The sequence below is a fragment of the Lupinus angustifolius genome, chromosome LG20, assembly GCF_001865875.1.
Source record: "Lupinus angustifolius cultivar Tanjil chromosome LG20, LupAngTanjil_v1.0, whole genome shotgun sequence".
Classification (NCBI taxonomy): domain Eukaryota; kingdom Viridiplantae; phylum Streptophyta; class Magnoliopsida; order Fabales; family Fabaceae; genus Lupinus; species Lupinus angustifolius.
Window position 1 is genome coordinate 17906112 of NC_032028.1, and position 27424 is coordinate 17933535.

At 31.5% G+C, this 27424-nt stretch overlaps 4 protein-coding genes across 4 annotated transcripts; 2 read left to right on the forward strand and 2 right to left on the reverse strand.

The window, feature by feature from the left end:
* LOC109336220 lies at nt 255-974 on the reverse strand. The gene has a single exon (XM_019572684.1). The coding sequence runs from the start codon at nt 936-938 to the stop codon at nt 372-374; it is 567 nt and encodes a 188-aa protein (XP_019428229.1). The 5' UTR covers nt 939-974; the 3' UTR covers nt 255-371.
* Nucleotides 11357-11794, reverse strand: LOC109335519. The gene has a single exon (XM_019571653.1). The coding sequence runs from the start codon at nt 11792-11794 to the stop codon at nt 11357-11359; it is 438 nt and encodes a 145-aa protein (XP_019427198.1).
* Nucleotides 14206-16544, forward strand: LOC109336219 (inactive LRR receptor-like serine/threonine-protein kinase BIR2). The gene has a single exon (XM_019572683.1). The coding sequence runs from the start codon at nt 14336-14338 to the stop codon at nt 16160-16162; it is 1827 nt and encodes a 608-aa protein (XP_019428228.1). The 5' UTR covers nt 14206-14335; the 3' UTR covers nt 16163-16544.
* On the forward strand, nt 22195-26450 carry LOC109336776. The gene is made up of 9 exons (XM_019573586.1): nt 22195-22522; nt 22757-22834; nt 23458-23682; nt 24016-24151; nt 24303-24465; nt 24657-24785; nt 24922-25116; nt 25486-25608; nt 26155-26450. Exons 1-9 carry the CDS (start codon nt 22348-22350, stop codon nt 26245-26247), a joined length of 1317 nt encoding a protein of 438 aa, XP_019429131.1. The 5' UTR covers nt 22195-22347; the 3' UTR covers nt 26248-26450.

Here is a 27424-nt window from a genome sequence, read left to right on the forward strand (position 1 = left end):
TATTAGGGGTGAGTATAAGTCGAGTTGAGTTAGGTAAGACTTGTCCTTGAATGTTAGTACTTTACTATACCCTGCATTTTAAATTTTAAGTTCTTGGTAGAAATGTATATTAGAGTAGGTCCACCCCAAAATATATGTATTATAAATGAACAATTTCACTGAACTAATGATTATCAATAGTCATTTTTTATCTAAACCCATGTGTATACTCCATCAATCAATAGTCATTGAAAATGAGAAAGTAATAATGAAAATGTAAACAAGAGGTCTACAAATTAATTGGATCAATCCAAACAATATGATAGCAAAAGATATCCTTAAGAAATCTAAAAATAATGCAAAACTTGATAGTTGTCTTTATAACCTAAGACTCAACAACAAGGGACTTCAATCTTAGTTGTAAAATTGACAGTTTTTTGGAACCTGAGATTTTCAGCTTGTTTAACATCTGAGATCAAATGTTTCCTAAACATGGTTATGAAAGCTTCCACTCTCTCATTCAACTCTTCCTTTGAGAGCAATGGTACCTGCTCCTCTTCCTCGTCCTCACATGTCTCATTCTGAACAAGAACATGAGCATTACTAGTGCAAGTACTAGTCCAACATTGTTGTTTGTAACATTCTTTTACTTCTTCAATTTCTTCACAACACTCATAGCATTGACCCTTCTTCACTTTCTTCTCATATTTTGATTCTTCATCAACACTTGTTCCAATTTGATAACTTTGACCCTTATAGCTTGTCCTCATAGACATGAATAAAATGGCTAATAGAATAACATTGAGGAGAAGGAACACCCATGCACGCCATTGCTCAACTAGAAAGTGCTTTAGACACATCATTAGAAGAAATGTACATGCTGTGAACACAATAGTAATGTGTGTATTATCATCCTTGTTGTGTTCTACTATCTCACATTCTCTCTTATTTACTTCCATTTTGGTTCTTGTTTGTGTTGGTTTTGAAAATTGAGCTATAGAGTTTGAATATAAATAACTAAGAGAAAGTGGTGCATGTGGTAGTAAAATGATAGTATTTGTTGGTGATGTGGGGGACTACATAACCACATTGAATGATGAGTGGTGTAAAGTTATGAGGAGACAAATAAACATAATACAAACAAGGCATGCTACACTTCCATAATAACAGGTATGTATTGTCACGAATCATATTTCATATGATGTCTTGTGTTAATGATAATAAAATAAAAATAGAAATAATAATAATGTTATAAATTTTTTTAATTAATATGACATGTTTTTGTTGGTAATGAACAGCATAGAGAAAAGATCTAAGATATCATAAATTTGTTACTTCCAAAACATGCTAGGTCCATGTGTTGATGATTTCAAAGATTTTAACTTAGAATATAGCATTGTATGTTTATGTGTGTCTGGTTTGGCGTGCAACCCGAATCAACAATAATAGCTCCACTACTACCCCTAAAGGAGTGATAGGCTATAGTGGCATTGGCACATTTTGGTAATTATAACAAGTTCCTACGATACATTTCATCATGTCAAGTATAGTGATTGGTTGTTTTTAAGTTTGTTCTCAATTTAATAAGAATATTTTTATTCTGTTTTTCACTATGTTATTTTTATTTTCTGTTTTTTGTTCTTAAATAAGAACAATTATTGGTTGTTCATAGCCAAAGGAAAGTGAGGAGATATGTAAATATTGTGGACCCAAATAAGAATAAAAATGATATTTGTAATTATGGAAAAAAAAAATAGATGTTATTCTTATTTCATGAGGAGTTGTAATAAATTATAAAATAACATTTGAGACCCAAATAAAAAATAGAGATTTTGTTTGTTGTTGTGATGCTCTCATTCAAAGTTGTGCAACATAGACCACTTAGGTTGTCTTTTGTTTTGGTTTTGAACTTCTAGGGAGAATGTGTGTTTTCTTAATAATGTTGGGTACATAACTCTAGTAGGTGTGCATAATTTCATCTCACGTTAATTTAAGAGAATCCGTGTGTTGAAAAATAAAATAGAATATACTTCAGGTTATTTCAAATCCAGAAAACAACTATTCACTTGTGGGGTAATACATTTAACATTCTCATACTCTATTAAGTAAGAGTTTCTTGCATTGCTTCACTTTTTTTATACTTGAGGGGTTGGAGAATTATAGTACACATAAAAGAAAATAAAATGAACTACCTAAAATAAGATGGGGAAAGTTATATAAACTTCAACTGGTGTGTTAATAAATTTGAATTCACTGCAGTCCCACGTGAATCATATCAAATTGTTTATGTGACATTACTTGACACAAATTTTTATCAATAAATCTAGTTGATATACTGATATCTCCACTTGATACCGACATATTTTACCAGGCTAAATGTCAAGGTTTGATGACATTTGTATAGAATGATCATCACATATTTTAAAAGGTATGTTTCTTACTCATAGTGGAGTAGTAAAAGACTTTTTGTGACCAAAGTAAATTAAAGACGACCCCTTAGTAAATACATCAAAAATGATGATTTGTTTTGTTGAAATATATTGTACCAATATAATTAATAGTTCGTGTGAATATGTGGGATTGTAATGTTGAGTTAGTTTTAACTCAAGTTATTAGTTTCTAAGAACAAAATAGTTAGTTGAGTTAGTTAGTTTTGATTAAGGTAGTTATTTTTTCTTTTCATTTGTATAAAAGATTCAATGTAACATTGTTTTCATTCATTCAATATACAATTCATTCATTCACGAATGAAATTCATATCCATTTTTTTGTTCTTTGATATCTAATATATTTCACAAAATTCTTACCTAATAGGATATGACGAAATTAGATCTAACATTCGTATTCCGGCTATCCGCCTGAAGAGACTATTTCAAATTTTAAACTCGTAAACTCATAGTTATTAAACAACAATATTCCATGGGACTGAGAAGATGTAAACGTGATGGAGCAAAAGCACGCCTGAGATGCAGATATAATCACAGGATGTCCCCACATGTCCATTGGTATAAGCCATAAACCTTATACCCTTCTTTCTTTTCAGCTAGTTCTGGCAAAAGTGGTGAACCACAAAGTACATAGTAGATTCCTTATCTTTCCCAAAGTTTCTCCGATGTCAAGGATCAGATTTGAAGCCTGCCTTCAGCTTGTGGCTCCTGGTTGACCCTACTATGAACATCTATATAGTCCATGTATGAACAAAAGTTGCAACCAACAACGGTGTAGACATATACATGAGTCGTCTCTAACTTATTTTAAGTTTTTGGGAGCGGTAGAAATCATATTACCACCGAAATAACTATTTAAAACTTCTGCATGTAACATTTTAAAGAGGTAGTAATTACACGGACAGATATTAATTTATTCTTTGTCTTAAACCAATTAGATTTTAACAAATAATATAAAAATATTACTTTTGGTTGAGAATTTCTATGTAATTACACATACTTGTGAGATTAGGATTGACTTGTGGGTGACAAGCAGATAAAAAAAGCTTATCAAGGTGTGACTCCACCATTAGAACCCGGGATTTTGCACATAAAATTCATTTCCACTTAAAAAACAGGATTTTACATTAGTATAAAAATAAGAGTATAATATTTATATGTTATTAGTTTAAAAATTTATATATAACCAATATATTATTCATGAAGATATACTATAGAAAGAGACTATCACCAAAGTGTAACAGTACTTTGCTCAAATAGCAATGTTACATGATATTTAAGTAATTTAAGAAGTATAATACAAATGCTGCCAGATTTTCATACCAATAAGTGATAACCTCCCTAAGTTAATGTCTCTACAAGACTAAAACTGTAGGAGACATATCGAAGGTATCTACAGAAAAACTTGTATGAAGATATATACAATATGTTATATTTAAAGACAAATGTGTTTTATATTTTTTGTGTTATCATTTATGATTAGATTTTAGTTGGAATTAAATTTTTAATGTGTTGACAAAATTTTATTGATCACCTCTATATATATATATATATATATATCAGCACAAACCTTCCGATCTTATGTGAGATAAGGAGTGGAGTGGTAAACATATAAAATGTGTAACTGTAGCAGGAATTATAAAATCCTTAGTATTAAAAAATTTAAAAACAAAACTTATTAATGAGCAAATTTAGTGGAATGTGGAATAGTTCTTTGGCTCATCTAATAGTTTTCAAATTTCATTATTTATTACGAGAAAAAGATGGGTGTAACTAATATGTTAAGTAAAAAAAATTCTTTATTTTTCTTTGGTAAAAAAAATAATTATGATATTTGGTAACATAAAAATTAGAATAAACACACTCCCTGAGTTTTAGTGAAATTATACAAACCACCATTCACTTTTCTACGCCTACACAAACCCCCTTAGTTTTTATACTTTCATTCCACTGACTACCCCTGCATGAAAATTAAGTGTAATTTTTTTAAACAAAAATATGATAAATACAATTAAGTTAAACAAAATATGATATATTGTGGAGACAAGTCCAAATAATATATGAGTTATACATCTTTATTATTTTTGGTTCATTATGATATAATATAAGAGCGATTCAAACAATATATCTTTAGAATTGTTGATGCATTTTCTAACCAAAAATAATAAAGATACATTGATTTGTATATTATTTGGATTTTTCTTCATAATATATCCTGTTTTGTTTAACTTAATTGCATTCATCACATTTTTTATTTAAAAGATTATATTTATTTCTCATGCAAGGGTGATAAGTGTAATAAAAATATAAAAATTATGGGATTTGTGTAGGTGTAGAAAAGTAAAGGATAATTTATATAATTTCGTTAAAACTTAAGAAATATTAGTGTAATTAACTCTAAAAATTATAAGTTGCTTTGATATATAGGTGATGGCAAGTAATAGTATTTTGGGCCTATATCATGTGGAATCATCTCAACAATTACAAAACAATACATTGGGGCTACTAGAGAATGCACCCACAACAAGATTAATTGCAATTGGGTCTCATCCCTTGGAAGTTCTCAATTTCTCTCTAGTTCTCAACCCACTTATGTCTCAGAACTAATGGATTTAGGTGCAAATTTTTTGATCCGTTACTTATCGCAGAGATTCCATGATTCAACGAGGCTCCCCATCGATTTTACGAGCGGTAGTAACATCTAGATCCGAACTGGCGTGTGACTCGTTAGATCATGAAAATGCTTAAAATCGTAATTCGTGATCTTGTCAACTATGGATATATCCTCACAACCATATTATTATTTATTGGAAAAATTATATTAAAATACCTTAAACTTTGTGTCATTTGCAATTAGCAACCAGGAACTTTTTTTCTTCTTAATTGTCTAATCATTAGTGAAATTAATCTCTAAAGTCTAAATAGAGATAAGGTTAAATTAATAGGCAATAGAAATGGAAAGTTCTAATTCATGTATTTTGTTTTAACATCAGCTCTTAGAAAATTCTATTAAAACACTCTAAACTTTGTGTCATTTGCAATTAGCAACCATGAATTTCTTTTTATTCTTAATTATCTCCAAACATTAATTGTTAATGAAATTAATCTCTAAATAGAGATAAAGTTAAATTAATAGGTAATAGAAAATTCTAATTCATATATTTTGTTTTAACATCAACTCTTAGATTATTATTTAATATTATTTATATATCAATTTTACTATTTTAACCATTTTTAACTCTAAAATTTACGTATTATATTCTTGTTAATTAATTTTATATTTTAGTGACGGTTTCTTCCGGATATCAATATTAGCTAACCTACATTATTGCATTGTTAATGTTGTGAGTCTGATTGTAGCAATTTCTATGTTGGTTTATTGGTAATTTAAAATTATGTTTATAAAGTCATCAATTTCACCAACTCATGAAGTTTAAATAATAATTAGGAAGAAAAATAGTTCATGCAGACTACTTACAAAACACATAATTTTATAGGGGTTTTATGGACTTTCACTTACTTATTCAACATAAATACTTTTAAATGTGATATGAAAATACAATGGACTAATTTGAAAGATTCTAAATTTTATATTAAAAAAAGTGAAACTCTTAGATATTAAAGGTGACATGTAATGGTTAGAAAGTTAATTTTGTTCATTCAATGTTTTTCATTCTTATTTTGACATTAATGAGTTGGATGATCAATATTATATTAATAACACTCAATATTCTTTTTTTTTTTGTTATAATAAAAAGAAGAATTCATCATAACTATATGCATACTGACATTATTTGCTTTGATATATAGTTATATATAGTTATATACAGTTAAATATACATTAGATGATATACCATATATGATAGAGTTTAATATCTATTAATATACATACTCTATAGTATTCTTTCACAAAGTACCATGACTCACCAACATATAAAGCAACTTTCAATTTACAATGCTTAGGTTCGTTGTCAAATTATTTCTAGTAATTTAAGGTAAGCTATCTATCCATAAGTTAATAAAAAGAACATGTGGAAGATGTTTAAAAACGATTAATAAGATTTATTTAGCATTTATCCGTAAGTCAAAATAAAAATAAAAGCATTGGATGGACAAAATTAACATTTAACCATTAGATACCAAAACTATATGATGTCTAGTAATATAAAAGAGTAAATTACACTGACACCCCTGAGTTTTAGTGAAATTACACAAACTATCCCTCACTTTTTTATATACTTACACAAACCTTCCCTAATTTTTATACTTCATTACACTCACCACTCCTGCATAAGAAATAAGTGTAATCTTTTAAACAAAAAATGTGATAAATGCAATCAGGTTAAACAAAACATGACATATTATGGAGACAAATCCAAATAATATATGAGTCAATATTTCTTTATTATTTTTGGTTCGTTACACTATATTATAAGAGCGATATAAACAATATTTCTTTAGAATTGTTGATACATTTTGTAACAAAAAATAATAAAGAAACATTGATTTGTATATTATTTAGACTTGTCATATATTATTTGGACTTGTCTCCACAATATATCATGTTTTGTTTAACTTAATTGCATTTATCACATTTTTTGTTTAAAAATTACACTTATTTCTTATGCAGGGGTGATCAGTGTAATGAACGTATAAAAACTAGGGGAAGTTTGTGTAGGTGTAGAAAAGTGAGGGGTGGTTTATGTAATTTTACTAAAACTCAGGAGATGTCAGTGTAATTTACTTAATATAAAATTATCAGTACATTCAATTTATATATATAGTAGATTTAAGACTGTGAATAAGACTGTTTGTAAGATTGGTTAACAGTTAGACCAATTATACTGTCCAATTCTGTTGATTAAAGTATATGAGTACAATCTCATACTCATTCAATGATCTAATTAGTTATCGAGAAAAGGTTTCAAAAAGTTAAGTAATACTTTTCTAACCTGGATTAATTATCTAATATAATATCTAAAAATGTTGAAATTGCAACCTTCCATGGTTTTAACAAGCAGAAACAATACTTGAAAGAAGGAGAAGAAAACTTGCTCAGAAGAGGAAATGAATGAATGATACTCCGGCTAATTTTATTGAATGATTATATGCTTCAAGATGAAGCTAATGAATGAATACAACAAGCTATATATAAGAAAAAGAAACAAATTAAAACAAACTAACTATAAATGGAAAAACAGAAAAAACAGATTTAACTAACAACTACTAAAAGAAGAAGCTAGTTATTGGATTCATGATTATCATGCTTGTTTGGGCTAGAAGTATGGACTTTTCCTTTTGTTTGAGGATCATACTTCAATAGCCCCCCACAAGCTGGCATGTGGAAGTTAAGCATGCCAAGCTTGCTGATTAAAGAGTTGAACAAAGCTGGAGGCAGAGCTTTTGTGAATATGTCTACCAGTTGTTGAGATGAAGATATGGGTAGCAAGTGTATCATATTGTTCTGAACTCTTTCCTTCACAATGTGGCAATCAATTTCAATATGTTTTGTTCGTTCGTGAAAAACATGATTTGCGGCAATGTATAAAGCGGATCTGTTATCACAAAAAATAGGCACAAGAGAAGAGTTAGAAATATTTAAATAATTAAGCAAAGAAATCAGCCATTGAGCTTCACAAGAAGCCATGGATAATGCTCTATATTCTGCTTCAGCAGAGGATTTAGACATTGTGTTTTGTTTCTTGCTTTTCCAAAAGATAAGGGACGTTCCCAATAAGAAACACCAACCAGTCACAGATTTCGTAGTGTCTAAACAAGCACCCCAATCAGAATCAGAGTAGCCTTTAAGGCTGGTATCATTGTTGCTGTTGAAAAGAACACCTAAACCAGGATTAGATTTAAGGTAACGAAGAATCCTATAGGCATCATGTTTGTGTTGATCAGTAAGAGCGGAGAGGAACTGACTTAGGTGGCCAACTGCGTAACATAAATCAGGCCTGGTATTAGTAAGGTATAGAAGTTTGCCAATTAATTGTCTGTAAGAGGTGGCATCAAGTAAAGTGGAACCAGAGGAACTATGGAGTTTGTTATTATACTCCATAGGGGTGGAACACGGTTTGCACCCAAGCATTCCAGTTTCAGTTAAGAGATCAAGAACATACTTTCTTTGGTAAAGGGCTATGTCATGGCTAGATCTAGCTATTTCAATGCCTAAGAAATTTTTTGATGCCTAAGTCTTTGATGCTAAATTTGTCATGGAGGATTTTCTTATTAGGGGGAAGATCAGTAATGATCCAAGTATTACTTTGTTGCAGGGCATGAAGTTCAGTTTGAATAGCATCTTTCCAACATTGGTGTAAGATAGCATCCTTGTAGTGAGTAGGTGTGAAAACAGTGGAAATGGAAAGAGAGTAGTGTTTTTGTGCAGAGGATAAGTAGTTGTATGTGAGGTGATTGGAGATAGGGTATTTGATGGATGGAGAATCATGAGGTGTGAAGCCAGAGGAGAGAGTGCATTGGTAGTCTTGGAGGTATTTAGGTGGATTGTGTGTCCTAAGGGAATGTCTTAAGGGTTGGTCTATTGATGGATTATGAGTAACAGTTTCTGTTGGAAGATGTGTTGGACTCTGGATAACAGGGTTCTCATATGTAGAGTCATTGTTGTTAGATACATGTAGATCAGCAAGGTTGTCAGTGTTAAGGTTATGAGTAACATTTTCTGTTGTAGGAGGTGTTGAATTCTTGATAACATGGTTCTCATCTATAGGATCATTGTTGTTAGATGACAGGGTTGGTCTATTGTTAGTGTTGTTGGTGGAAGATGGAATATGGTTGTCTTCTGTGTGATAGGTAAAAGGATCAAGGGTAACAGGATTGGTTTGTGATGGAGTGTTCTGATGTTGATTACTCCTATTTGGTAATTTAGAAAATGGAAATAGTTGTTCATGAAATTCTACATTTCTTGATATGAAGACTTCATTAGTATGATAGTCTAGAAGAATATAACATTTTGTACCATTTTGAACTCCTAAGAATACACACCTTCTAGATCTAGGATCTAACTTTTGTCTATGGGATGTGATAGTAGTGGCATAGCATAGACTACCAAAGACTTTGATGTGAGAGATGTCAGGCAAAGTTTTGTGCATAATCTCATAAGGTGATTTGTTTGCCAAGAATTTGGTGGGCTGCCTATTGATTAGATGAGTGGCATAAGATATAGCATAGTTCCAGAAGCAGAGGGGGATGTTGGACTGAAAAATGATGCTTCTTCCAACAGTGAGCAGGTGTTGGTGTTTTCTCTCAACAATCCCATTTTGTTGAGGGGTTTCAACACAAGATGTTTGGTGGTAAATCCCTTGACTGGCATAGAATTGGTTGAGGATAAATTCCTTACCATTATCACTCCTTATGGACCTAACTTTTGTATTGAACTGATTGTTAATGAGGGTGACAAAAGATTTAATAAGTTGGCCTGTTTCACCCTTGTTTTTCATGAAGAAAACCCAAGTGAATCTAGATTCGTCATCAACAATGGTAAGGAAGTATTTGTGCCCAAAGGTAGATGATATAGATAAGGGGGCCCAAATGTCCATATGGATTAAATCAAAGGTATTTTTAGATTTTGAAAAGCTGTTGGGGTAAGGTAACCTTTTTTGTTTTGCCAAATAGCATGTTTCACAGGGGACATCAGTTTTATTGCATCTTATACTAGGAAAGATAGTTTGCATATGTATCAATTTAGAATGAGACAAGTGGCCTAGCTTATTATGCCAAAGATTATTATCATTGTAGCTAGAAAAGGAATTTGTTACTCTAGTCTTGGAATTATGTCTGCTTGGTTGGATCATTGCATATAGTCCTGCTTTGAACTTAGCTGCACCAATCGTCCTCGAGGATGGCAGATCCTGTATGCAACAATCAATAGAAGAGAAAGTTAATTTGCAGGGTAAAGAATTGGTAAGTTTTGAAATAGATATGAGGTTGAAATTAAAACTAGGTATATATAACACATTAGTGAGGGAAAGAATGGGTGAAAACACCACTGTCCCTGAATAGAATGTAGTTAAGCTACTCCCATTTGGCAGCTTAATAGGTATAGGCCTTATTCTGGTGAAGGTTTGGAATTGAGACAGTGAGAAGTACACATGATCTGTGGCTCCTGAGTCAAGGATCCAACAATCATTTCTACCAATAATAGGTTCAATACAGTTAGTACCTTGTGCAACTGGGTTCTTTTCATCTGGATCTTTGTATGCAGTTACAATTTGATTTGCACTGTGAGTTTGTTGTTGCACAAAATTCTCTAAGAAGGACATAAAAGCTTTGTGTTATGCTGGTGTGATGATCAGGTTGGACTCTGCTTGTTGTCCTTGGTTGGCAGGGTCCAAATTCTTTTCACTTGGAAAACCATTATTATCAGATCCTAGCATAGTGTAGCTATTGATATTCCCTGAATTAGTTGGGTGCATAAGAGGGAAACCGTGTTTTTTATAACATACATCTATTGTATGTCCTGTTCTATTGCAGTAAGTGCAAATCTTGGAGCCTCTTCCTCCTGAATTTCTTCCAAAATTTTGAAACCTTCCAGACCTTTGTGACCTACTCATGGACTGGCCTGTATATGATCTCCCTCTTCCCCTTGATCTATTATCATTTGAGTTGTTATGTCCCTCATTGTAAATGTTGGCAAGAAGGCCAGGTTCATCAACCTGAATTTCATTCTGCCTTTCTTGTTGTGACAGCATAGAGAAGACTCTATTAATGGTTGGTAGTGGATCCATTAGCATGATTTGAGATCTTACTATTGAATATTGTTCATTTAATCCATTCAAGAAGCAGATCACATAGTCATTTTCTCTATATGTTTTGACAATGGTGATTAAAGGACAAGAACATCTTACCTCACATATGCAATTGGGGATAGGGCGAAAGTTGTCTAATTGTTGACACAAACCTTTTACTTGTGTTTAATAAGCATCAATTGAGAGGTTTCCTTGTCTTACAGTGTAAATCTCACGAAGGAGTTGTGATATTCTGAACATGTCACCTTGGTGGTACCTTTCCCGAAGATCTTTCCAGATTTCAAACGCGGTTTCCATCCAAAGAATGCTGGGAAGGATGGACGGATCAATTGATTTGTTCAGCCATGAGATGACTAAATTGTTGCATCTACTCCATAGGGAAGAAAGGGGATCATGAAGAGGTGGCTTAGGTAAGGATCCATTTATGAATTCAACTTTGTTCTTTGTGTCAAGGGCCATTGTCATGGCTCTAGCCCATGAGTGATAATTCCTCCCGTCGAGTATGGGTGAAACAAGGACAACACCTGGATTTTCGTTTGGATGGAGGAAGTAGGGACTCCCTGGATCTTGAATAGGATTTTGTGTGGTTATCTGTCCGGCCATGTTTTGATCTTGAAGAAATCTGGTAGAAAGTAGGCAATGGTTTTAGGGAGGAGGAGCAGAGTGGAGGAGCGGAAGCGTATCAGAGTCACCTTAAAGGTGCTCTGATACCATGTTGAAATTGCAACCTTCCATGGTTTTAACAAGCAGAAACAATACTTGAAAGAAGGAGAAGAAAACTTGCTCATAAGAGGAAAGGAATGAATGATGCTCCGGCTAATTTTATTGAATGATTATATGCTTCAAGATGAAGCTAATGAATGAATACAACAAGCTATATATAAGAAAAAGAAACAAACTAAAACAAACTAACTATAAATGGAAAAACAGAAAAAACTGATTTAACTAACAACTACTAAAAGAAGAAGTTGGTTATTGGATTCAGGCTTATCATGCTTGTTTGGGCTAGAAGTATGGGCTTTTCCATTTGTTTGAGGATCATACTTCAACAAAAAATGGAAGCCTAAATATATAAAGAGTTAATTATACTGACCCCTCATGAGTTTTAGTGAAATTACACAAATCATTCCTCACTTTTCTACACTTACACAAACCTCCCATAGTTTTTATACTTTCATTACATTGATCACCCCCACATGATAAATAAATGTAATATTTTAAACAAAAAAATGTGATAAATGCAATTATGTTAAATATATTGTGAGGAAAAATCAAAATAATATACAAATCAATATCTTTATTATTTTTTGTTATAAAATGCATCAACAATTCTAAAGAAATATTGTTTAAATTGCTCTTATACTATATCATAACGAACCAAAAATAATTAAAAGATATCGACTCATATATTATTTGAATTTGTCTCCACAATATACCATGTTTTGTTTAACTTAATTGCATTTATCACATTTTTTTGTTAAAAAAATTACACTTATTTCTCATGCAGGGGTGGTTAGTTGTAATGAAAGTATAAAAATTAGGGAATCTGTGTAAGTATAAAAAAGTGAGGATAATTTGTATAATTTCGATAAAACTCAGAGGCATCAGTTATAATTTACTCATAAATAAACAAAAGGTGAACATTTACCATGAAGGTGCCATCTAAGATGATTATTATTTCTTTGGTGCAACTTTTTTGTTTTTTACTCGATTGATGTAGAAAATAAGAAAGTTGTGGTCGAAAGACATGACTTCTGTTTTTTCATAGCAAAAATCATAATTTTTAGTTAGCCACAATTTCTCTTAAATTTGTGGCTTGAAGACACAATTTCTATTTTTTCTCCATGAAATCGTAGATCAAAGTCACAATTATATTTTTAATTTCTCCATAAAATCATGTCTTGAAGCCACAATTCATTTTTCCTTTTTACATAATCATGGATGTAAGACATGATTTTCATCATCATTGCATAATTGTGGATAGGAGCCACAACTTGCCTTTTAATTTATAAAAATGTTGGTTATAATTATAAACACAAATCCATTCATGCACAAATATTTTAAGAATGAGACATTTATTCAAATAATACTCGTAATACATTGTCTTGATTTATTACAATATATCACATAATCCTCAATTAATGTTATTTACTTTATGTGATCAAGTGACACTTACATTTTGTTCATTCGACTCTAGGATTTCTCCAATTTTTTCCCCTCATCTTTCTCATTATCCCCATCATCATTATTTTATGTTCCATAAGAATTGACTTGTTCAAATTATGAAGGCATTATATAGTAAGACATAATATCTTTGAGACATAAATACCAACAATGATATGTTTGAATTTGCATCAAACATAAATGGTCTCATCTATGACATTTAGAACTTGATGTTAAATAAGAAAATGAATAGTTAAGATCATATAGTATGAAATCTCTAAACTCATAAGATTTTTCTTCTTCAGGAGTAAGTGATGTGGTTTGTGCCTAAAGGTGAGTCTAAGATTAACTTTGACTTTCATATTAAAATTAATACTCATATTTAGACATATTAATATTAAAATTGTTCTATAGTAATTCATGAAAAAACCAAAGGAATTAAGCAAACCCAATACATTTTTTCATGGTATGAACACTTCAAACCAAATGATTTGGCACACATCTTCTATCAAATTTGTGTCATTGCATATACCATAAATTATGATTGTTCAAAAAATATTTAATAATTAAACTTTAACTTTAATATTTTTTTCAACCAATTATAATCTCATAATATATGGAATGATACCATTGTGATACAACATATGAACAGTCCAAAACCATTACCATCCAAAGGTGGACGGAAGACCAAAACTATTAAGAAGCTGGTCAAACACTCTCACCAAATAAAGAACTTCAGTCAAAGAAGCTGTTATCACTTATCAATCAAATAAATTCATACCAAAATAAAAATGAAAAAAAAAAAAATGGAAAAAAATAAAACCAACATAAAAAAATGGAAAATAAAAAACCAATGTTCCTTATTCAACAAACTATTCCCAAAAACAAAGTCAATGAGTTCTTCTTCTTCTTAGTTAACCTCAAAAAACACAACAAACCCATCTTCAAAATCTAAACTTTTTCACTCCCTTCACTTCAAAGATGGATGAAAATAAAACCTTTACTCTTCATCTTCTCTTTTTCAGCTTCATAACGTTCTGGGTATTGTTGGTTTCTTCTCAGTATGAAGAAGACTATGTTGGATGTCTTAAAGGGATCAAGAACACACTTCACGATCCTCAAAACAATCTCAACTCGTGGCGTTTTGAGAACACCACCGTTGGTTTCATCTGTGAATTTAACGGAGTTTCTTGTTGGAACCAGAGAGAGAATCGTGTTCTTGGGTTGAGTCTCAGAGATTTTGGGTTATCGGGTTCGATCCCAGAATCGCTCAAATACTGTGGTAAGAGTCTTCAAAAATTGGATCTTGGGGCAAACTCTTTGACTTCTCTGATTCCCTCTGAGATCTGTAGTTGGATGCCGTTTTTGGTGTCTTTGGATTTGTCAGATAATAAACTTAGTGGGAAAATTCCACCAACAATTCAGAATTGTTCTTATTTGAATGAGTTGTTGCTTGCAAACAATGATCTTAGTGGTTCTATTCCTTACGAGTTTGGTGGTTTGAGTAGGCTTAAGAAGTTTTCTGTTGCTAATAACAAGCTTAGTGGTACTATTCCTTCCTTTTTTAGTGACTATGGTAAGGAGGATTTTGATGGAAATGATGGGTTGTGTGGGGGTCCTCTTGGATCTAAGTGTGGTGGGTTGAGTAAGAAAAATCTGGCTATTATTATTGCGGCTGGTGTTTTCGGCGCCGCAGCGAGTTTGTTATTGGCTTTTGGGGTTTGGTGGTGGTACCATTTGAGGTTGAGTGGGAGGAGGAAGAGAGGGCATGGTGTTGGAGGTGTAGGTGCAGGTGGTGATGAAAATTGGGCTGTGAAGCTGAAGGGTTTTAAGCTTGTTCAGGTTACTCTTTTTCAGAAGCCTATTGTGAAGGTTAAGTTAGGTGACTTGATGGCTGCTACGAATAACTTTAGTACCGAGAATGTTCTTATTTCGACGAGGACGGGGACTACTTATAAGGCGGATCTTTCAGATGGATCCACGCTTGCGGTGAAGAGGTTGGATACTTGTAAAATTGGGGAGAAGCAGTTTCGGATGGAGATGAACCGGCTGGGACAGGTGAGGCATCCGAATTTGGCGCCGCTTTTGGGGTTCTGTGTTGTGGAGGAAGAGAAGTTTTTGGTTTATAAGCACATGTCGAACGGGACTTTGTATTCGTTGCTGCATAAGAGTGGTGGTGGTTTGGATTGGTTGATGAGGTTCAGGATAGGGCTTGGCACAGCTAGGGGTCTTGCATGGCTGCACCACGGGTGCCATCCTCCGATTATACAACAGAACATTTGTTCCAATGTGATTGTTGTTGATGAAGATTTTGATGCTAGGTTAATGGACTTTGGACTTGCGAGGCTAATGACATCTGACCATGATGGTAGTTTTGTGAATGGGGACTTGGGGGAACTCGGATATATAGCTCCTGAATATCCGAGTACCCTGGTTTCTTCGTTGAAAGGGGATGTATATGGATTTGGGGTCTTGCTTTTGGAGTTGGTTACTGGACGTAAGCCTCTTGAAGTGAGCAATGGTGAGGAAGAGTTTAAGGGTAACTTGGTGGATTGGGTGAATATGCATTCTAGCTCGGGCAGAATCAAGGATTGCATCGATATAGCCATATCTGGGAGGGGACATGATGAGGAGATTCTGCAGTTTCTGAAAGTTGCATTGAATTGTGTGGTTTCTCGCCCCAAGGATAGGTGGTCTATGTACCAGGTTTATCATTCGTTAAAGGCTATATCCAAAGACCACAGTTTCTCTGAACATGATGATGAATTTCCCTTGATCTTTGGCAAGCCAGAAAGTGAGCCAGCGTAGTTCTCGACACTAAGTATGGCTGCATGAAAAGATTTAATATTTTTCACTATATTCCTATTTGTAGTGGAGAACTTCCAGAATGGCTTGAACATTTCCACGGGTGGCATCGATCAGGTATAGTTGTACTTTGTATGATAAAATAAACTTTATCTGGTAGCCTAGGTTATTGGTTTTATGAAATGTATTTGTTTCTCTGTTGTATGAAAATGCAACCTCAAATGAGGTCCATGATATTTGTAGTATGCTTCACATTTGAATCCTTCCGAGTCCTGAAGCCGAAAAATGGAAGTCTATTTGTGTTCTTCAAAGATATCTCATCAACAAGATGATTCATTCATCTATATCTAATTGATTGGAATGTTTGAAGCATTTTCTAGCTGTATAATTAAAAGAAGTCTTGTTTTTCAAGTTTGGCACATCAATTGATCTGTTTAGGGGCTGTTTGGAAAAGCTTATTTGGGTTTATAAGAATAACTTATGAAATTAGTTTATGTTCTTATGAGCTTTTTTTTATAGTTTATTTCAATTGTCCTAAGTCTCAATTAAGCTATTTATTCCAATGTTTCCTTATACAAGTACTACGTCTTATGAACTCTGCTACTTGAACTGTAATCAAATATTGCTACCACTGTAAATTTAACTTGTATAGTTGTATGTCCTATATTGAGATAAATGGACTATGTCAATAGCAAAATTCTCTGGATGCTCAAAAACCACAGCTTTGAAGTTTGAAAATTATAAGTATCATCTAAGTCAAGCCGTAACGACAAAGAATTGATAACAACCTCTTTGCCTGTTGGTTTTTGGAGGAAAATATAAGGAAATGAAAAACTCGGGAGCTATGAAATAGACTTGTGAGATATCTCTGAAGTCTTCATTTTCTCTTCATTCGCCTCCAAAGTTTTTAACTCACTAAGAGAGTCTTAGTTTTTTTCTGGGTAGGAAAGGGTTAGTTATATGAATTAAAAGATGCCTGAGATGGTGATGTATGATTGATTGTGAAATGCCATTCCATGCAACTTTTGCTAGTGTGGAAGGCAATTCCTATGCTAAGATTCTCCTATGAAAAAAATTAAAATTAATTAGTCAAAGATTGCAAAATTATGTGGACCATTGATGAGACTTAAACAAAATTATGTGGACCATTGAACATTTTAATGCGTATTATGAGGAGTATATAAATTTCCCATTAAATAAACTAAAACTCAATGACCCTCTTTCCATATTTCAAGTCTAATCTAAGAAAGTATATATATTTTTAAGTATACCACTATTCTTAAACTATATACTTCCTCTTAAAAAGGGGAATGCATTATTCTCTGTTATTTAGTTGCATTAAATAGTCAGTAGTCTAATTAAGATGTAATGTCTATGCATGTCACACCCTTCTAGAATCTATACAAATGAGAGCATAAAGAAAAAGAATATAATATCTATGTAATGTTAGTGTAAAGATTTATACACAATCATTATAATATTCACTATTTATTTAGATTTTTTTGAAGAGTCCATGATATTATATATGAATAATAGATGATGTACTAATAACGTATAAAATATATACACAGTCAATAGATATATATATTTTTTCTCAAAAGAAAAAGCAAAGATAAAGAAAAAGCAGCAAGTAGAGAATGCTCCTTGGTTGATTTAGTTTTTGTGGGACACTTCAATATTTCAATCTCTCCTTAATTAATACACTATCCTTTTTTGGATTTGTATAAGGGGTAATCTTTTTTTCTTCATATTGGTTATGGAAACTTTATAAATTAATTGTAATTTTACCCTTTTTATTTTATTTTACCGATATATATCATTAATATAGAGCATGAAATAAACTATTGATTGTGAAATTGATAATAGTTTTACTCTTACCAAAGGTATGACTTAACTAACAAAACATTATTTAGAAGAACTATGAAAGTTATTATTTTGGGGAAAGGTAATCAAAATTGTGTAAGCATACTTTCTAATTTCTATCAACCAATTAGTGTTTTAGGTTTTGTTTTCTAATAAAATTGATTATAGAAAAGTGTGAATAGATATATAATTAGAAGTATGAAAAACTTTGTGGACTATTTATATTTGGTAGTGTGTTTTCAACCTAAAATTGAAAAAGCAATTCTCCTAATCAAAATTCTGCCTACAATTTTTATATCCATTTCTCCCACTTAAACTTAGTGGTATCACTATATATCCACATATAGCTAATAGAACCCATGCCATTTTGAAAGTTGTGATCAAAACAAAATGAAAATGTTAATTGTATCAATAACCTTTAAAAATTAAGGAAAGTTCTTTGTTGAACACAATGTACTTATAATAGAGTGCCACCATAAACGGAATTACCAAAGATGAGTAAAAATATAAAGCCTAATTAAATGATTTATGGAGACTATGCCTTTTATTGCATATCCCTAAAATAATCAAATGTACTTTTTTATTTTATTTTGGTTACCTCATTTCCTAAGGCTCTTGATTTACAACACAATCAAAAGGTACATTATTAAGGTAAGAACATAAGTAGCATTAAGGTATTTTTGGTAAACGTGTCAGACTGAATATAACATGCATGTGTTCTATTATATGTTTGGCTTAATTTATAATTAGGATATGACAAGATATGAGATTAAGATGTGGGACATTTTGATTCCACTAGAATAATGTCAGAATAGGACGGAATATAACATGAGTTGTGTTTTATGTTTGACTTAATTTATAATTAGGACTAGATGAAGATAAGAGATTAAAACGTGAGACATTTTAGTTCTACTAGAATAAGTGTTAGAATAGAACGGAATATAAGATTAGTTCTATCTTATGTTTTATTTAATTTATAATTAAAATAGAACAAGGCATTGAGATTAAAAAGTGAGATATTCTGGTTCTAGAAACTTGGTTTAATCAACAGTATTACTCATTTTATGGGTAAATAACCAATATTTCTTTTGGAATATGTGAATGTAATTTTCAACAAATATCGCTTACAAAAATTAAACTTTGGTTGATATAAGGATTTAGTAGAGCCTTAGACTAATGCATTGTTGATATTCCATAAACCAACTGTAACATGTAGAACATTCTGTTCCATTGTGGTATGTGAGCACAAAAGTGCGACAAAGTATTAATTTGAGACATGTGGTGTACCATTTGTGAATAGTATCAGGGCCATTAGGAACTCTTATCTTGCTCAAAAAGCAACTTTAAATGCTTGTAGATTACATGTGGAACTAGTATCACTGTTCTTTTTGTTTGGTGATGTTTCATTGAGATTGCAAGTTCCATAAACCATATAACTCTAATAGCTGCCAAAGCTCCAAGATGCAACCTTCTTCTACCGGTTAGAAATCAAAGAGCAAGAAAAAAAAATGTGAATTTCATTTATTAAATGAATTTATGAATTACAAAGAAAAACTACCCTTTATATAGAAAACTCATAACTTGCCAAAAATGATCAACTAATATAACAAACTAGCTACTTATCTTCTATTAATGATATTTGGCCTAAAATATATTTCAACACTAACACCAACAACAACACATATATCTTAGTTTTTCTTATGATTATCCACCTTGTGGCAGTGACTTGCAAGTAAAGATAAATGCATGAGAATGTTTCAACAACATTTTAGAATTGATCATATAAGGATAATAATATAAGAAGATAGAAAAGGAAAGAAAGAAACTTGCAAGTATAGGACTGGTTCTTCACCCTATCATTTGCTCACACCTAGATAAAGAGTACATACATACATCAATGATTGCCATATAACAAATACAAATCCTCCTTACATATCTTATCCTAAATCATATTTCATACGTTGTTTTACACCAATAAAAATGAAGCAAAAATAAAAATAAAAATTAAGATTTAATTTTTTTAATTAAGATGACATGTTTTAATTAACGCGAAACAACATATAAAATATGATATGGAATAATAGACCTCTCTTACAATATAACACCTTTATTTTATTTATGCTCCTATATACTTCATATGCATTCCAAGGAATGTTATAATAGATATAAAATTAACCCATTTTTCAAAAAGAACTAAAACATTGACTGTAGCATCTCTTTTACATAAAGCTTATTTCTCTTCTGATACCTATTGCACATAAACCTTCTACAACCCCTCTATTATGTCCCCTATATTATTCTACAACACCATTTTCTCCATAGTGTAACTTCCCTATCAAATATTTCATAACACACTTCATTAATATGGAGTAAAGTACAAGACAAGAGTAAGAAATTTCTCCACAATATTTGATGCCATTTTTTACTATTCCAATTGACCCAATTGCCTTATGAAAAAGAATCATCTCTAGTAATGAAGATTCTTGATTTTGTATATATTTAGAGAATAAAATATCTCCTTGTATAAAGAGATAATTTATCTATTTCAACCACTAAAAATATGACACATGTACTGTTTGTTTAATTTTAAATAACTTATATCATAATATACTTTATTCTATGAAGAGTACAATTGTTATATCATTATTTTATTTTTAAAAGATAAAAGTATTCTATTATTATATTATTTTCATATTGTTTTCTAAGCACTTGTCTCTATATTAAGAAAGATAATGATATATATATTGGCCAATGCATCTGCTATTGGATTAGCCTATCTGTTTTATGTTCAAAGCATTTAAACATTCCACCCACCTATTACTTTACCACCCTTTACTGCACCATGTGTTTAATACTTTCTAACTTATTATATTGGGTGCTAATAATTTGTTTATATTTAAGTACATTGAATTGGCTTATTTAACTTATTGATATTTTAAAAATGTCTAATTAATTTTGTTTGCATTTAGATATCTAATGAAAAATATAAATTAAAAGTTATTACTAATTTTAAAAGTTTTGAACCAATCACATCCCATCCATGATGTATATTTCAACATATTAGTATATAATTGCAAGTGCGATGGCAACCTCAACTATAACTATGTTAATTTAGTTCATGATTTCTCCTTTTTAGGCTAATGTTGATCCATATATTTCCAATAGCGTTTGGTCTAACTTCTCTTCCACTTATCTATATTTGTGTCGCTTAAGTTTTATTTTAAAATTACTTTTTTCCCGTGATTATGAGAGAAGTATGTCCATAAAAATAAGATAATGTGAGATATTACTTCTCAACATGCTCTATTTATAGAAGATGTCTGACTCAATGATGAGTTTCTTTTGATAGATTATGTGGATGATATTTTTTTTTAAATTTATTTAAAATTTTACTTTTATTTTAAAATTAGTTAATTCACTCCAAAAAGTATAGTAGTTACTTTCGGAACTTTGTTAAGAAACCTATCCTATCGATTAAAAAAATATATATAAGTCATTATCTAATAGTGAGAATGATCATCTATTCCATAATTTTTTATTTATATGTTTTCAATAAATCAAACTTCACAAAATAATATTAATATATTTTTTTGTATGCTTTTTAAATGAATAGAGCTTTCTCATTGACTTGTAATAACAAGTGGGAAATGAATACGACATATTTTTTTGGTTTCCCACAGGTATCCTCACACTGGAGGCAATCATGTCCGAGCTGGGAACATCCACAGGTAAGTGAGGCTAACTCTCCCAACAGGCATTTTTTCCATCCACAAGACTCGAACCCGAGTTCTTGCTTAAAGAGAATCAAGCATGTACCACTTGAACCAACGTCCGTTGGTAATAAGACATATGATCCTATCCCAAGTCAAGATATATGTTTAAAATAAATTATATAATATCTAATTTTAAAATAAATTAAAATCTAAATTCTTATTTTGTAATGTAATGCAGTAAGAATATAAAGATTGACACGTAATCAATTCATCATCTATTATTTGATGCATTATATAAATTTTTCTCTCTATTTTTTGTGTGTCGACATATCCACCTAGTAACTTTCATTACCATTTCTTTCCAATTATTGCACGCTGTTTTGTTTTCCACGTGTCAACTCCTACACCATTGGATCAAATCATGATTACATAATTAAGTGGACCCTTCACCAACTCAATGCTTTTGAATTTGGATGCTTGTGTTCTCAGAACTCCATTGATTCTTCTTAACTCTCTAACCTACTTCCCAAAAAAGCAACCATTTTTACAAACAACAAGATAAAAAACGAAGTGGGTCGAAGAGAAAATTCAATTTTATTTTTGTTTTAAAAAATGGGTCTTTGTGGTTCTAGACCCAAAGTCAAAGATGACCTTGCTACAAAGAAGAACAATAATCATCGAAGGAGAAGAAGAAAGATCCTCAGAAAACGTGTTTCTTCACGTAACATCGAAGCTAATAATATTACTCACTCTAATTCTGTTCTTCAAGCTTCAAATCGTGCTTCAGGTATATACAGTAATTATGTTATATCATTTTTATTTGTTTAATTGTAATTTTACTATAAATTCAGAACTTACCAGTTCAATCAATGCTGTTTAATATTTTTCTTTGTACTTTTACTTTAATAAGTAAAAATTCTATTTTTTTTTAATTTTATGTAATGAACATTTTATCGACTTTGAAGTAAAACTCCTTTTTTATTTATTAATTGTTTGATTCTTTTTTTCTTCATGTTTGTAGATGCTGCTTGGTTTGATTCTACTTCAGCTTTGGATTCTGAATGTGATGAGGAATTTTATAGTGTCTATGATGGTGTTGGTATGTGCCTTATTCATTTTTTTCTTTTTTCAGTATCAATTTATTTATTTACTTTATAAGCGTGATTATTTCCTAAAGGACTTTATTCTGGCAATGAGGCATGGATTTAATTCACATGATGAATTAGTAATAAGAACTTTAGTACTACTGATGGCTTTAGATAAGCCTTTAACATTTCAGAGAAAAACTAGTAATAATTCTAGTTTGTAGGTTTGTTATTCCTAGTTTTTCTCCGAGTTGTTAAAGACTTATCTGAAGTCGTCATAGTTTGTTATTCTTACTTTTAGTTAGCTGGTTGGGGCCTGATCTGGTCCACAATGGCAGCCTGTTGTGCTTGTAGAGTTGTTGTGGCTGCCGCAATGGCAGCCTGATCATATGATGCGGTTCACATTCTAGAAAAATGTTTTATATATATATATATGTATATTAAATATATACTAATATATTAATGTTATGAGACACGGTTTTATGTTTGTTGATCGCCAACAACAAAATCTAAAAGTACACCTTTGTAGTTATCACTTGCATATTCTTCTTTCAAGATTGCTAATAATAAAGTCAAACTCAGATTCTATGTTGAAATCCGATGACTGCCAGAATGATTTTAACCCTGTTTTCCACAGGAGAACTGTCTGCAAGTCACGCCGATGAAATTGGAGAGGACAAAAAGCTCACCTCAGATTATTGTGGTGGGATTCTACCAAATGCCTGGTTGCCTTGTATTTCTTCTGTTGCCCTTCCTGTGGAGAAAAGAAGGCCGGCAAGTCCAGACACACCGAGATCACGAATGAAGTTACTATCTAAACTCTCCTTCAAATTTAGGGAAGGGACTTCTGATATGGCATTACGTAAGTGCTCTGTAATTTTCGCCTGCTTGAGTTGCTATCTGTTTCTGCTCTTTTGTAATTTTCCAATTTTATGTGAGTGGAAGAATTAGAATGACTATGAAGTGATGATACTGCCTTCCTTTATGATTGAACTTGTTTTATTTCTCATTTTCTCTGGCTGTGTTGAACAACAACATAAAATGAAGGAAAAAATGAACGGGGTTTCGTTATTTATGTTATTAGCCCTTCCTGTTGAGTTTGCTGAGTCATCCACTTCCGAGTTGTTAGATGTTTGCTGCTAGTACTTTTTACATTTTTACTTGTTTCTTATTCATTGCATCTCTCTTGTTTCAGTTTCACCGAGGCCACTTAAACAAAAACTCTTAGCAGGTTCCTTGGTTCCATTTTGTCCAATAGAAAAACAAACCCCTGGTTCTTGGTCACCAATTGAGCCAAGTTCCTTCAGAGTCAGAGGGAAGAACTACTTAAGGTACAAAATAAATACTTATTTTGTACTAGATCTTCTCTCGGTAATTGAACTTTATCGTTAGGATGACCCTCATCTAGACGACAATATTGTTAAACTACCAAGCATTTTTCTATCTTTATATTTTTATAACTAATAGTTGTATGGTTGGCAGGGATAAGAAAAAAGAGTTTGCTCCAAGCAATGCTGCTTTTTATCCTCTTGGTGTTGACCTCTTTTTGTCTCCCCGAAAAATTGATCATATTGCTCGATTTGTACAAATTCCTGCAATTAACATACCTGGGGATGTCCCTTCTATTCTTATTGTAAATATTCAGGTAGCTGCATATTTCCTTGTTTAGATACAATTTGAACTGATACCAATAGTACAAATTTTTTCACATTCTGCATATAGAATTCTGTATTATATGCACTGATAAAAGTGAAAGCATAATACACGTATACGTCAGTCACAATTTGGACATTTTTTCACCAACATCATGACAATTTTATGCTGTTTGAAATGCAGATACCATTGTATCCTGCCACCATCTTCCAAAGTGAAAATGATGGTGATGGGATGAATGTTGTTTTATATTTTAAATTATCTGAAAGATATGCTAAAGACCTCCCAGACCAATTCCGAGAAAACATCACTGTAAGTGGATATGCTCTTTTGCCTTGCTTACTCTATCATTCTGCTTTATGTTTCAGAAGATATTGCCTCTGTGACATAGTATGTCTTTGGACACCTTATTAACTAGTTTGGTACCTGTTCTTTTGTTGCTCGGCAGAAAACAATCAACGACGAAGTGGAGAGAGTTAAAGGCTTCCCTCTAGATACAATTGCATCGTTTAGGGATAGATTAAAAATCTTAGGTAGAGTGGCAAATGTGGATAATCTTTCTTTAGGTGCAACTGAAAAGAAGCTTATGAATGCTTACAATGAAAAACCGGTTCTCTCCCGTCCTCAGCACGATTTTTACTTGGTAATTATACTTACATATTCTAGATATAGACTAATGCTTCAATAAATTCTTCGCGGAACATTTAATCTTCCATTGAAGCTACCATTGCTATAGTTTCAGATTCAGTAAACTAATATTTAGAATCATATTAATAAATTTATATCAAATTTACTTATTAATACTGCTGTAGCATTTTAGAAGGTCATTTAGACATTGGTTTTGTTTTCATCATCATGATCTCTATCTCACCATTCACTGTCATCTTCACGTGCAAATCGGTTAACATGTTAATGAACATGTGTTTCTCGGCCTCAAAATATTGCTTCAGTTTTCCTGAAAACTTTCTAAGCTTTCACAATTAACCTATACTGATGGATGCTTCTTTCACAGGGAGAAAACTATCTTGAGATTGATCTGGATGTACACAGATTTAGCTACATTGCTAGAAAAGGGTTCGAAGGCTTCATCGAAAGACTGAAGCTATGTAACTTGGATTTCGCTCTGACGATTCAGGTGATTTTCTTATCATTTCATTGGCAACATAAACTTTCTATTGCAAGAACCAAGTGTTAAACTTAATCCATGTAACTTTCTTGTTGGGTTGTGAATGGTCCTTCAGTATCACTTTATAATTATATGGAACATATGAACATGCAAAACAGAGTTCAGGGTCCTTTTAGCAATTTTTTTTAACTTAATGGACTAAATTATATATCATGCAAAGTTCAGTGGTACTTTTGAAAGGTAAATAACTATGTCCCATCTTTTTTTGGTAATAGATTATTTCCCATCTAAGTCATAGTTCAAGCTCTTTATACACATTTTTTAAATTGAAGGACTAAATCTCACATAATACATAGTTTAAGTAATGTTTTTGGACTTTTCACCATGTATTTATATTACCTTTTTTAAGAGTCAATGATGATTTAATATATAAAGTTCATATACTGTCAGTGCATAGGTTTATTTCTCATTATTTATTGCTCCTTTACCACATATTTAGTTTATTTTAATAATGTCTTGGTATATAATATACTTTCTATTGCATTCATGATACAGGGAAACAAGCCAGAAGATTTGCCAGAGAATTTATTATGTGCAATAAGGCTGAATAAACTTGACTACAACAATTTCAATCAGATTGGCCTTTAATTTAGAGACCAACACAAAAGGGTTTTTAGCCTTATAATAATGTATTTTGTAATAGTTAGTTTCCACATTAGATTATGTAACTAAATGTGTTATATCTTTGAATTTCTGTATTCATTGATATATTATAGTAAGAGTGTACAGTGATGAGAATAATAATTAAACTGGAAATTATGAATGAGTAATTAATTTCTTTTTGCCCAAGACATTGATATATAAGTATCATACTTATTTGAGTTATTAATAATTTTAATGTTTAATTCACATTAAATGTATTTTATTTAATATGTTTATCCAATAATGCTCTCTTTGACCATGTCAAAGAAAGATTAATGTGAAGTAAATGATGTTAACAACACAAAGTTACAAATACAAAATTGGTTTAATTTTTTTAAGTGAAAGATGAATTCATTAATCATCATGAAGGTTAGAAAAAAGAGCCATAATAAATACATCAGTTGGTGCATGAGACTTCATTATTCAAAGAAGCTAAATTGAATTGTTAATTTTATGATTAATTTCCTTTTGAATAAACCTAAATTATGTAATTGCATACAAAAGGTTACACTGCAACCTTTCCTTTGTAACTTTTGGAGTCTCATTAATCATCAGAAATATTTAAAAAAGAAAGATAAGGAAATCATTAGAGATTGAATTAAATTACCAACCTCAATATCATAATCAAAATCTAAATTGCAAATAATTATCCATACCCAAAGTCATCTTTGTAGAGAGAGTTATAAAAGTCAGAACATAGAAAGAATGTAATATATATTTATTGTTAGTATAAAGATATATATATATAATCAGTATATTATCCACTATTTATATTACTTTACTTTTTCTAAAGAGTCAATGTTGTTAAAACATGAATGATGATCAACGATAATGTATAAAATACACACTAGGAGTGCATACATATTTTTCTCAACAAGCTCTTAATAATGAAATGCAGCATCCAAAAGTTCAGGGAATGCTGCTCTTATCTCACTATCCTTGTCCAAAATACCATCCACAAATGAATTCCCTCAAGATGAATGACCTTCACATTGCATGTTAATTTCATATGCCATGTTTGCATCACAAGCTACAGCCACATAACCTTCATTTTCAGCTTCCTTCTTGTCATGGATCATTGTTGTTGTGCAATGACTCATATCTCTAGATAACAGCAATACAA

What these genes read in the sequence shown, in the direction of transcription:
- LOC109336219 (XM_019572683.1), top strand. Translation starts at nt 14,336, where the DNA reads ATGGATGAAAATAAAACCTTTACTCTTCATCTTCTCTTTTTCAGCTTC.
- LOC109336220 (XM_019572684.1), bottom strand. Translation starts at nt 938, where the DNA reads ATGGAAGTAAATAAGAGAGAATGTGAGATAGTAGAACACAACAAGGAT.
- LOC109336776 (XM_019573586.1), top strand. Translation starts at nt 22,348, where the DNA reads ATGGGTCTTTGTGGTTCTAGACCCAAAGTCAAAGATGACCTTGCTACA. An exon ending in CTCAGCACGATTTTTACTTG is followed by an intron (nt 25,117 to 25,485) that starts GTAATTATACTT and finishes CTTCTTTCACAG; the next exon opens with GGAGAAAACTATCTTGAGAT. An exon ending in ATTTCGCTCTGACGATTCAG is followed by an intron (nt 25,609 to 26,154) that starts GTGATTTTCTTA and finishes TTCATGATACAG; the next exon opens with GGAAACAAGCCAGAAGATTT.
- LOC109335519 (XM_019571653.1), bottom strand. Translation starts at nt 11,794, where the DNA reads ATGGCCGGACAGATAACCACACAAAATCCTATTCAAGATCCAGGGAGT.